Here is a 12,394-nt window from a genome sequence, read left to right as displayed (position 1 = left end):
TCAATTCAAATTTTTTAAACATTTATATTGACATTATAGTCAATAAAATTAAGATTTATTAAATTTTTACTTTTAATGAAAATAGCTTATAATTAATATACTTTTAAAAATATTATATTTATTTAATATTATTATAAACTATACTTTAAAAATATGACGTCCATTAATAATAATAAACTAACCGTACTGTTGGCTCCGTGCAACTATGTCGGTCCTATGATGGCCAGTATCGGTATGGCCGAAGTACTGCGAGATGCCGGCCATCGACCAGTGTTTGCCGTCAAACGTGATTGGATTCAAAAGATTCAACGGTTAAACTTTGACATCGAGCTTCTGGAGGAACCGGAATCGACTGCTGACACCGCCGATAGTTCAGCGGTGGTTATGGATTCGGCCGACAAGAATGTGGCCGACAATGAAAAAATGTTAACCAATAGGACACCAATGGAACAATTGATATCAGTGTTTACCAATTTTGTCGACGAACTTATAGCCGATATGGAGACCGAACAGCCCTATCTCACGAGTATTATTGCCAAAGTCAGGCCCAATGTCATCATAATTGATCACATTTTGGTCAATCCGACGATTTACAACTCACAGGTGCCCTATATTATGAGCTACAGTAGTAATCCATTGAATTTGGACACCTGTATAGAGGATAAACGTCTACCGCCGGGAGCATTAGGTATGTTATATAATAATACCAATAATAATAATAATAATAATAGTTTCAATAACAATAGTATAGAGTCTATGAACAACCAGTAATTACATTTACAAAATAAAATATATATATATATATATATATATATATAATATAAATATGTAATTTAACAAATAATAATATAACTTTTATTTAATTATTTCTATTTAAAAACACATTTAAACTGTTTATTTAGGACTGTCCGTAAACGGCGATAATAGCAATTGGGAAGTCTATAGACAACAAGCAAAAGATTCACGTCTAGACAGTTGGTATCGATATAGAGATTGGCTACAGAAATATGGCTGTCCGGTAACGGATAAATATCAACTATTTTATCCGTCCCCCTACGCAACCATCTATATGTATCCCAAAGAGCTGGACTATACCGATGTGAGACCACTTCCCGACACGTTTCATGGTTTTGACAATTTTAGGCGTACGGGTAATGAGGATGTGTTTGAAGTACCGAAACAGTTGAGTCAAAGATCAGGAAAATTGGTTTACCTGTCGTTGGGATCATTGGGCAGTGGAAATGTCGATCTAATGAAACGTTTGGTCGCTATTCTAGCCAAGTCTGAGCACAGATTTATTGTGTCCAAAGGTGTCAAACACGACAAGTATGAGTTGGCGGACAACATGTGGGGCGAAAGGTTTGTACCACAGGTTAAGGTGTTGCCTATTGTCGACCTATTCATAACACACGGAGGAAATAACTCGTTTACCGAATGTATGTCTTTCGGTAAACCAATGATAGTGTTCCCACTGTTTTTCGATCAGTTCGATAACGCACAGAGAGTTGAGGACAAGGGTTACGGTATACGACTCAATCCATACGAGTGCTCTGAACAACAATTACTTCAATCAATTGACAAACTATTAAATGACAAACAATTGATTGAAAAATGTAATAAAATTGGACAACGAATACAAAATGAAAAAAATAATGAAAAATTTGTGAAATTAGTCGAAAATGTTAGTAAACTAAAAAAGTAATTAAATAAAATTTTATAATTTTTTAAAAAATATGTTAAGAATAATTTTATTTTTTAAAAAAAATGTTTGTATTATATGAATTTATTTTGTTAACATAAAATTTAAAACTTTATTCATAATTTTATCTATATATTAATTTACAAATAAAGTAAAATAGAAAATTATAAATATAAATAAAGTTTTCCAATTAAATTAAATAATAGTATTGTGTTGTTTTAATATTATAGTCTATAAACAAATAATACTTATAGTTATTTTTACTATTTTATATAATACATTGAATAATTATTCTGGATAAATTTTTTAAACATAGATTTATTATAATATAATAAATTTTTTCTAATAATTTTTTTATGTAAAATATATTTTTTAATTATTTTAAATTTAATTATTTAACTGTTTATGTGATTACGACAATTTGATAGTGTTTTAAAACTTTATCTAATATTAAATAGTATAATCAGTATGTTTTTCCGTATTTAAAATACTAATTAAAATTGATAGCAGTTATTTGCGATGAAAATATTTATTTTTTTAATAGATAATAAATTTATTTCAAATAAAATTTAGTTGACAATTATATTAAACACACAGTTAACTATATAATAGATATAATAATAATTAATTGATTTTGAAGGACATTAAAAATATTATTTATACTATGAGATTGAATTTTGTATTAAATTTATTTTTATTTTAATATCAGATATTTTTATTTTGGTAATCAAATAAAAATTTTAATTGACATACACATACATTTAATTTAATTTAATATTAATCATTATCTTTTTTATTTAATTGACAAATAAATCAAGGCTTTTAAATGTCTTATTCAAAACATATATAAATATATCGCTTTTCAAACATAATTTTAATATCATAGTTATAAGTGATAGTTATAAGTATTTAATAATAATTTAATAATTTTTTGTGATTTTATTGTTGAATATCCAATACCCCTCCACCACCCCCGCCCACACACACACACACACACACACACACACAAAATAACAACAATAAAAAAACAATGCGCAAAAAGCTAACAGTGCTATTTGCACCGATCAACTATGTCGGACCAGTCCTGTCCAGTATAGGTATGGCCGAAGTCCTACGCGACGGCGGACACCGACCAGTCTTTGCTATTAGTCAGGCGTGGAAACAAAAGGTCAGTTCGGTTGGCTTCGAGATCGAACTAATGGATGATGAACTCACCGATGATGATGATGGTGGTGGCGGTGGCCAGGTAGCCGATTCGGCTGCCGCCAATGTCGAAGAGCTCCGGGATCTGTTGGACAATATTTCACCGATGGATAAATATGTTCAGACATTTGCCATTATGTTTGATGATCTGATTCGCGATATCGATAAAGAAGAGCCAGCTCTGCGGACTATCATTGAACGAGTCCGACCGGACATTATCATTACCGACCATATACTAGATGTGCCGGCCATTATCCAATCGGGTGTACCCTATATACTGAGCTACAGTAGTAATCCATTGTCACTGGATATGGGTCTCGAAGATCCACGTTTGCCACCATCGCTGTTAGGTATGATATTTTTTTTGAAGTGTCATATATTGTAGATATTGAAACAGTATACCAGAAACAGGTATTATATACAGTAATATGTATTAATAATAATAATAATAATAATAATATTTTTTAGGTCTAAGCGTAAACAGCGATAAGTCCGAATGGGAACAACTGAGGACTGACCTGAAAGCTGCCCGACGACCAGGTTGGCTAAAATACAGCGATTGGCTTCAGTCGAAAGGCTTGCCGCCTACCGGCGAGTGTCAACTATTTTCTCCGTCTCCCTACGCAACCATCTATATGTTTCCCAAAGAGTTGGACTACACTGACCAGAGACCACTTCCCGACACGTTTCATGGTTTTGATAATTTTAAGCGTTCGGAAAATGAGGACAAGTTTGAAGTGCCGAAACAGTTAAGTCAAAGATCGGGAAAATTGGTTTACCTGTCACTGGGATCGATGGGCAGCGGAAATGTCGATCTAATGAAACGCTTGATTAGTATGTTAGCCAAGTCTGAGCATCGGTTTATTGTGTCCAAAGGTGTCTATCACGACAAGTATGAATTGGCGGACAACATGTGGGGCGAAAGGAGTGTCCCACAGGTAAAGGTGCTGTCGATTGTCGATCTATTCATAACACACGGCGGAAATAACTCGGTAACCGAATGTATGTATTTCGGTAAACCAATGATAGTGTTCCCAATGTTTTACGATCAATACGATAACGCACAGAGAGTTGAGGACAAGGGTTACGGTATACGTCTGAATCCATACGAGTGCTCTGAACAACAATTATTGCAATCAATTGATAAGTTATTAAATGACAAACAATTGGCTGAAAAGTTACAGAAATTGTCTCAACGAATACAAAACGAAAGAAATATTGAAAATCTTGTAAAATTAGTTGAAAATATTGCTAATAAATAGTTAAAATGTTAATTAATATTATTTTAATTTAATATAATATAATTTTGTTTAGTTTTTTATGCATTTTGTTATATCTCTAATGATCACAAAATTAATTGTTAAAATTTATATAATTAAATAAATGTTATTTTTAAAAAATTATTATTATTATTATAAATTGTTTTTGTCAAGTAATGTCTTCAAATTTTATTTATAATCTATTTTTAAACAAAATTTATATATTAAATTTAACAAAACAAAATAGTTAATCGTATATATAATAGTAATGGTATTACGAAATAAAATTGTAAATAAGATTCAAGTATTTTCTTTGAAAAAAATATAATATATAAAATAAATTACTTATGATTTAGAGTAAAAATATAGTAAAGTTTGATATAATTAGGGTTAGATTGAGAATCCCAGGGAGGGAAGTTCCCAAATAAAATCCCTCCAATTTTCCCGGAAAATATGGAAAATATATTATATTCCCTCCCTTGATCGTTAGAAAGGGAAAATATAATTTGTCATACATTAAAAAGTACATAATCTCAATGGCTATGTGTTTCAATTGGGACCATTATGTTAGTAATAACTCAATCAAAATATGATTCAAATATTATTAAACATTTAGTAAAAACATTAAATACATTTTGTAGACATTTACTATACAAACGTGTTTTTAATTAAACATTATGTAATGTGAGTTAGGGTACGATAGGTAGTACCACAAGGAAATGTCTTCCCAGGGAATTCCCAGGGAACAGGGAATATAAGGAACTTATGGAAAATAAGACGAGGGAGGGAATCTGATCTAACCCTAGATATAATACAGTATATATATACAGTATATATTATATTATTATACTTACGATAAGTGTTAAAACATTAAATTAAATTTTAGTATTTATTCAAACACTTATATGATGTTATATTAATAATATAATATTTTATTATATTACAGGTATATATTGTAGATATATATAAATTTTATATAATATTTATATAGTGACTCTTCACTGAACTTTTCAATGATTTTTTTTATTACACACACACTCACACACACATACATACATACACAAACACACACTCACTCGCACACACACACTCACACACACACACACACACACACTCACTCACATACACACACACACACACACACACACACACACACACACACACACACACACACACACACACACACATACATACACATACATACACTAATAGAAAAAGAAAAAAAATTAAATCAACAAAAATAATGGAAACGAAAAAAAAGTCTGGAATATAAAGTTTCCGAGAAAATCAATTGAACTAAAAATAAATAAAATATTTACTGTACTTATAATTTATATACATATGATATATATTACAGTATATATATATATATATATACTGTGTATATAATTTATATTTACTTAAGATTATATTGTATATATTGTAAGATATTATTGAATTTCAATGTAAATACATACATTAAAAACAAAACAAAAGTAAAAAGTATTGTTTGTCTTTCGTTCATCATTTACATATGTATTACAAACACAATTAATTTGATTAAATATTTTTAAATGAAAATATAAAAAATGCAATTTTCTTGTAAATAAATTAATAAATAAAAACTAATCTAATTGATTAGTATAATTAGTATAATTAATTAGTTAATATTTGTTTTTCAATATATATATTTATTTATTTATATACTGTATATATATATAGGAAAACTACACACATTTTTTTATAATAATCAAAATAATTTAGATATTGTTTTACTTTAAAAACTATTTAGTTAATAAACACTTATAAATTATAAAATATTTAAATAATTGTAAATATTATTTATACTAAATATTGTTGTTTTCATAAAAAACAACACAAAAATTATTATGATATTATTTTTTTTTGTATTATATTAATATTTTATTTTTTGTTTGTTTGAATAGTTTCTATGGCTTTATATTTTGTGAACAGTTATGTGGAAATGTAATAAAAGACAACAACCAAAAAACTAGAATTAAATTTGATTTTTATTTATTTACTATATTTTCTACTATTATTGTTAATAATATTGAGAGCACCAGCACAGGGATGGCGTCGCTAACATCACAAGAAGTTTTCAAAATGCTAAGAGAGAGAGAGAGAGAGAGAGAGAGAGAGAGAGAGAGAGAGAGAGAGTTATAGCTCAGGGAGATATAGAGCACATGGATAATAGCAATCAGTCAATACTCCAGCAAACTATATATATATTGTATATTCAGTACATAACGATTGCCCACAACTATCAGTGTTCAGAAAAGAGAGTTTCAAATATAGTTAACATGTATTTCTTGTTAACTATTTTCTTGTTATTGTTGTGTCGACTGTAGTAGTAGTAGTGGTGGGTTTTTGTTAAGCACCGGGAGATCTTTACTTCACAAAAAATAACTTTAAACTACTAAAACATATTATAAGACTACACACACACAGTACTGGCGATTCTCTCCGCGCGCTTTTTTTCCACAGAAATTATAGCTTTTTTAAGGGTTATTATTATTATTGTTATCATATGTTGATAGACATACCCGTAGATAGAGAAGCAAAGAGAGAGAGAGAGAGAGAGAGAGAGAGAGAGAGAGAGAGAGAGAGAGAGAGAGAGGGCCTCTAATATAATTACAGTATTCTCTCTCTCTCTCTCTCTCTCTCTCTCTCTCTCTCTCTCTCTCTCTCTCTCTCTCTCTCTCTCTCTCTCTCTCTGTTTTTAAGTACATGAAGCTAACAGTCGTGACTTTTTGTTTCTTAAGGTGTACTCTCTTATAAGTATTCAGTTGTGTTAGGAGAGAGAGAGAGAGAGAGAGAGAGAGAGAGAGAGAGAGAGAGAGAGAGATAGGGAGGAACAGTAGGTATAACATTGTAATGTACTGTTGTATGTTAAACTTTAGATGTTTTTACTAAACTTTTAACGACAACATTCCTCTATCTACTGGTACTCTATTTTATTGGTAATAATTTTTAGTTTATTTTTTTTCTCCAGTGGTCTCTATACTATATGTGAGTGGCTTCTCCATCCATCCATCCATACAAACAACACACACACACTCATACAGACACACATAATTCATCCGTCACTTGAATCGCATAACCGTTTTTTTATAGCCAATTCCCAGGAAAAAAATCTCTGACGAATCTTTTATTATTATTATATTTTTTGTTGTTTGTGTATATCGATTGATATTATATATATTTAATGTGAAAAATACATTTATAATATACAATATTATATAATAAATTTTATATATAAAACATCATTAATAAAAAACCGCGTGTTTTTGTTTGTTTGTTACTCTCTATTGTATTTAATAATAATAATAATTGAAATAATATTTCAAACAACAATTAATTATTTTTTATATATATAAATTTTGATGAATTTCAATGAACTGCAACATAACTTAACCGAAATTAATTGTTTGTTTTTTTATTTATTAATGTGTCGACAATTGAAAATGTTATTATTGATTAATTATTTAATGAATTTATTATCAATTATTTGATTATTATTATTTTTTTTGGTCAGCTAAATAATTTTCTAACTTTCATCAAAAAAATAACTAACTAATAATAATTAAAACTAATAACAATAATTATATATATATATATATATATATATATATATATATATATATATAGTTTATTTGTGTGTGTGGTTTATACTGTATATCTCATAGTACTGTATATTGACATGACATTAAAAGGGATCTCCGTTTTGTTAATTAATAAATTAATGTCAACAACAAAAACAACTAATACATCACAATTAGTACAGTGTCTATACTATTTGTGTATCATATTTGTGGCCGCATTTATTGTAGGCCTATCGGAGGCCAAAAAATCGAGTGCAACGGCGGCGACTATAGCGGCCATAGATACGCCGTCGACGTCGTCGTCGGACAGCAACGACATAATCGGCAACGAGTGTCATCGGGCGGCGGTCTGGCGGTGCGGCCATCGGTTTATAAGAGCCCACAAATTTGTCCACTTATTGGGAAAGAAGGACTCGTTTGAGCCCAAGTGTGCTCTCAGATCCGTAAGTCATATCCGTTTTTATTATTATATTTTTTTGTTTTTGTTGGCTAACTGTGCCCCGAAATAGTTTCAATATAATTATTTTACTGTAATTTTTTTTTAAAGTACTGTATATAATAATATGTTTTACATCCGGATAGTTAGTGATTTTTTTCAGGGAGTGCAGTTTGATTTTAAATTATCTAGCTAATTTTTTTTATATAAATCAATATATTGATATACAGTATATACAGGATATAAAAATTATGTAAATATTTATGATAATAAAAACATATAATAAATATTTAATATATTTATTTTTATTTAAATCTTATTATCTTTACAGTGTATTTACTAATACTATATTATTTTTTTGATAATCATATAAATTTAATACAAATAATACAGTACTATCATGTACTGTATGATTGTATTATAAGTTTTATTATTATCATTATTATTGTAATGTTTATGAAATTAATTATTTAAATCTTATTATTAATACAGTATTAATATTTTCAATGTTATAGATTACATAATAATGTTAATAATTCATAGTATTATACTAGTATTATAAGCCCAAAATACTTTAATGCTAATGTTTTATTTTATTTTTTTAAGTAATAGTTATAAATTATATTGTATTGTACGGTATATTATTATAACTTAATAACTTATAATAACTTAATTTTTAATAAGACTAAATTTAAGTAGTTTATATTATCTATAAATATTATAAAATATTAATCATTGACCAAATAATAGACTATTAATCATTTTGATTACTAAATTTGCATAAATATTATTTATAAACACTTAACCAATTATAAATGTCATATTAAAATCAAACATAATATAGTATAGTTGAATAAATTTATTAAAATCAATATATTAAAAAAAATCTATTGAACTATACTATGCACTGGTTATGTGTTTATAAATACTGTAATTTTATGGAAAATAAGTAACCAAAAAAATATTTAATTATTAATCGTCTATTAATTATATATATACAGTACTATTGAAATTAATGGCAAATACTTTTTTTATTAAAATCTAATTTTTAGGCATTTTTTGTGTGCCTCAAAAAATCAAAGTCCAGATCGTGTCACAAACGTCGGGCACCGCATACGGAAAGTTTCCGCAAACGACTGGCCGACACACTATGGTCTACCAGATCCTGTCTATTGGGTGCCAAAAATTGATTGATTTATTTATTCATTGATTGATTTTGTTTAGACTTTAAACAAAAACTATTTCTAACATTATTTGTTTTTCATTAACAAAACTTATTAATAATTATTATAATTATATATTTATATTTCATTGTCATTATAATCACAAACAGCAAAAATTTGATGTATAAATTATTATTGTATTAATATTTTAATGTAATTTATATGCGATATCATTGTTTGGTTACTATTTTTTAATTTTCAATATATATATTATTATAATCATAATACTGTACTAATATTTGTTTATTTATTTTTTTTGAGATAAAACTAATAAATTGATTAATAAAAACTACTGTGTATTTATTGTTTTATTATTATATTTCATACCATGTTTTTTTTTGTGAATACATATATAATTAAACTAATAAAATAATGTATAAACTATATTATTAATTACATTGCAATAATTGTAATTTTTATCAAACAATATATAAGATGAAATTGTTATTTTCCTTAAATAGATATATCCTCAAATCTAAACCATATTATTATTATTACAGCTAATAAACCAATTTTCTAAGTATAATAATAATAAAATAAATGCCATTGAATAACATAATAATATAATCAAGTATTAGCACATAAAATATATAATCATTAGCTAACAAACTAATATTAATTATATATACAGTAAATATATTTAATAAACTTCATTAAAAATCTATTTTAAGTGTCATATGCATAATGAGATACTCAATAATAATACTAATTGTAAATAATTTATATATTTATAATTAAGAAATAAAGTAAAAATAAAAATATTATTCATATTTGACTACTTTAAGTGAATATTTTAGTTAATTAGCTATTAATGTATTTTCATACACAAAAAAACCCTAACATATCATAAACATTACTAAATAATAAATTCAATTTATTAAATATTAAACAAATTCTGTATAAATTATTTTGAATTATTTTTGAAAATACTAAGTTATATACTATATATATATATATATATATAATAGTATATATAGTAATGACATATAACATAAACCTGTGAAACCTTTGATATTTATAAGTTTTAGTAAAAAATAGTAATAATAAAAAAAATAGTTAATAAAAATGCTTTTATGATTTTGTTAATATATTCCGTAATATATAAATTATATATCATATTATTTATATATATCAATAACATAGACAAAAAAAATAAAAATCACAGAATTTCAAATAAAATTTAATATATATTATACTAAATTTATAAATAAAATTTATTTATATAGATATAATATATAGTGTACTGTATTACTGTATATCATATATATATATTATTCATATGTTTGAAATAATCAATATCATTTACGTGCTTAGGCATCCAATTTGTTTTATATATATATATAAATTTATATGAAATAAAGTACTGTAAATGTATATCAATAATATAATGTAGAGTTTTATATTATATAAAAAAATTTTGCATGAATGCACTAACATTAAAGTATTGTACTGTTATATAAAATAAATTTATATTACTATCATATGTTGTGTAATATTATTAGTGTAAAGTAAAAAATAAAAAGATTTATTTTCGCTGTTTTTTATTTACTTAACTCGACTATAAATTTAAAAAATTTACAATATATTTGTTATTCAAATAAAACATTAAATTTATATTATTATTATTATTATTATTCTAACTTATTATTGAGATTGTAGTCTAATAATCCTATTTTAGTATATTTTATAAATTATTAAAAAAAGTAATTTATTTTTGTGGAAATTTAGAAATTTGCAAATAAATTTTTTTAACTAATTGCAAACTGTATTCATAAATTATATCTACTATAAAAAAAATCTACTTTAAATAAATTAATTAGAAATACTTATTATTTATCAACAAAAAAAACAATATTTAGTTAAATGTCACTATTATTGGTACTAATCAATCATTTTTTTTAAATAGTAAATTAACTTTTATATTGTTAGCAATTTATCATCATCATCATAATTATTATTATTATGCTATAATTTATGTTATATATTTTTTGTTGCTTTTTTATAAGCAGTTTAATTTTACGACAATATTTGGCTATCGTAATGATTATTGTTTCCGAGAAATATATTATTTCAAAAATAACAATAATATTAAATTGCTATCTATTTTTGTAGTCAATTAGTTGTTTTTTCAATATTATTGAATTACATAAACATTCAACAAAAACAAAAATTTTTTTTGATGTTATTAATAGGAAATTTGTGCTAATAATATACAGGTATTAATACTATTAATAATTTATTAATAGTCAATAAAAAACTACATAATTTTTATATACTGTATATGTTATAGATATACAAAAAATTAATAATATAAATATTACAGAATATTAATTTATATCAAATATAATATCAAAATATGATATTATTTATTTATTAAGCTTAAAGTACTAAATTAATATTTCATTTCTACAGTATATCAGTTAAGCAATAATTAATCAATAAATTTATTAAATAAATATATTAAATCAAATAAATTGAATTTGTACTCAATTTGTGTACAATTTGATTAAAAAAAAATATTAGTCATTAAATTTCATTTTAATTTTTATCTTTTTTTTTGTTGTTGATTTGATTTTAATAAATATAATTTTATATTTATTCATAAATATATTTTATGCATACTATTATTTGTAAGTAGTTATAACTTTAAAAAAATATATAATTATTTAAATTATTGATACAATATTATATTATTAATAGTATAATATTAATAATTATTATTAATATACTGTAGATTGTAGATACTATAAGTAATTATAAAATATTTTAAAACACTATCATATAGCAACATATGCTAAAATTTTGATAATATTCAATAGTATCTCAATATATCAATTTTTGTAAATAAAATGATAACAAAATTACTAACATAACTATTCAAGGCTAATCAAAAATACAAGTCATTAAAAATTAATTTATTTTTAAGTTAACAAAAATATTAATTAATATTTTTTTTATTAAAATTTTTTTAA

The 12,394-nt window shown here is 25.0% G+C and overlaps 3 protein-coding genes across 3 annotated transcripts; all 3 read left to right on the top strand.

Moving 5' to 3' along the window:
* The first annotated feature begins 151 nt into the window (after positions 1 to 151).
* On the top strand, positions 152 to 1,702 carry LOC128959745 (uncharacterized UDP-glucosyltransferase YojK-like). Its single transcript, XM_054305751.1, has 2 exons — positions 152 to 688; positions 903 to 1,702. Exons 1-2 carry the CDS (start codon positions 154 to 156, stop codon positions 1,700 to 1,702), a joined length of 1,335 nt encoding a protein of 444 aa, XP_054161726.1. The 5' UTR covers positions 152 to 153.
* An 879-nt stretch (positions 1,703 to 2,581) lies between these two features.
* Positions 2,582 to 4,189, top strand: LOC128960539 (NDP-glycosyltransferase YjiC-like). Its single transcript, XM_054306649.1, has 2 exons — positions 2,582 to 3,252; positions 3,371 to 4,189. The coding sequence occupies exons 1-2, from the start codon at positions 2,730 to 2,732 to the stop codon at positions 4,162 to 4,164; spliced, it is 1,317 nt and encodes a 438-aa protein (XP_054162624.1). The 5' UTR covers positions 2,582 to 2,729; the 3' UTR covers positions 4,165 to 4,189.
* A 3,657-nt stretch (positions 4,190 to 7,846) lies between these two features.
* LOC128959744 (uncharacterized) lies at positions 7,847 to 9,389 on the top strand. The gene is made up of 2 exons (XM_054305750.1): positions 7,847 to 8,206; positions 9,252 to 9,389. Exons 1-2 carry the CDS (start codon positions 7,862 to 7,864, stop codon positions 9,387 to 9,389), a joined length of 483 nt encoding a protein of 160 aa, XP_054161725.1. The 5' UTR covers positions 7,847 to 7,861.
* Positions 9,390 to 12,394: the final 3,005 nt, after the last annotated feature.

Source organism: Oppia nitens, unplaced genomic scaffold, assembly GCF_028296485.1.
Source record: "Oppia nitens isolate AA-2021 unplaced genomic scaffold, nextdenovo-longstitch-racon4-pilon3 scaffold4_pilon_pilon_pilon, whole genome shotgun sequence".
Lineage (NCBI taxonomy): Eukaryota > Metazoa > Arthropoda > Arachnida > Sarcoptiformes > Oppiidae > Oppia > Oppia nitens.
This window is presented reverse-complemented; position numbering and strand designations above follow the sequence as displayed.

Bases quoted from the DNA above. Each gene is read 5' to 3' on its own strand.
- LOC128959745 (XM_054305751.1), top strand. From the start codon at position 154: ATGACGTCCATTAATAATAATAAACTAACCGTACTGTTGGCTCCGTGC. The intron at 689-902 runs GTATGTTATATA...CTGTTTATTTAG, and splicing joins TCTACCGCCGGGAGCATTAG to GACTGTCCGTAAACGGCGAT.
- LOC128960539 (XM_054306649.1), top strand. From the start codon at position 2,730: ATGCGCAAAAAGCTAACAGTGCTATTTGCACCGATCAACTATGTCGGA. The intron at 3,253-3,370 runs GTATGATATTTT...AATATTTTTTAG, and splicing joins TTTGCCACCATCGCTGTTAG to GTCTAAGCGTAAACAGCGAT.
- LOC128959744 (XM_054305750.1), top strand. From the start codon at position 7,862: ATGACATTAAAAGGGATCTCCGTTTTGTTAATTAATAAATTAATGTCA. The intron at 8,207-9,251 runs GTAAGTCATATC...TCTAATTTTTAG, and splicing joins CCAAGTGTGCTCTCAGATCC to GCATTTTTTGTGTGCCTCAA.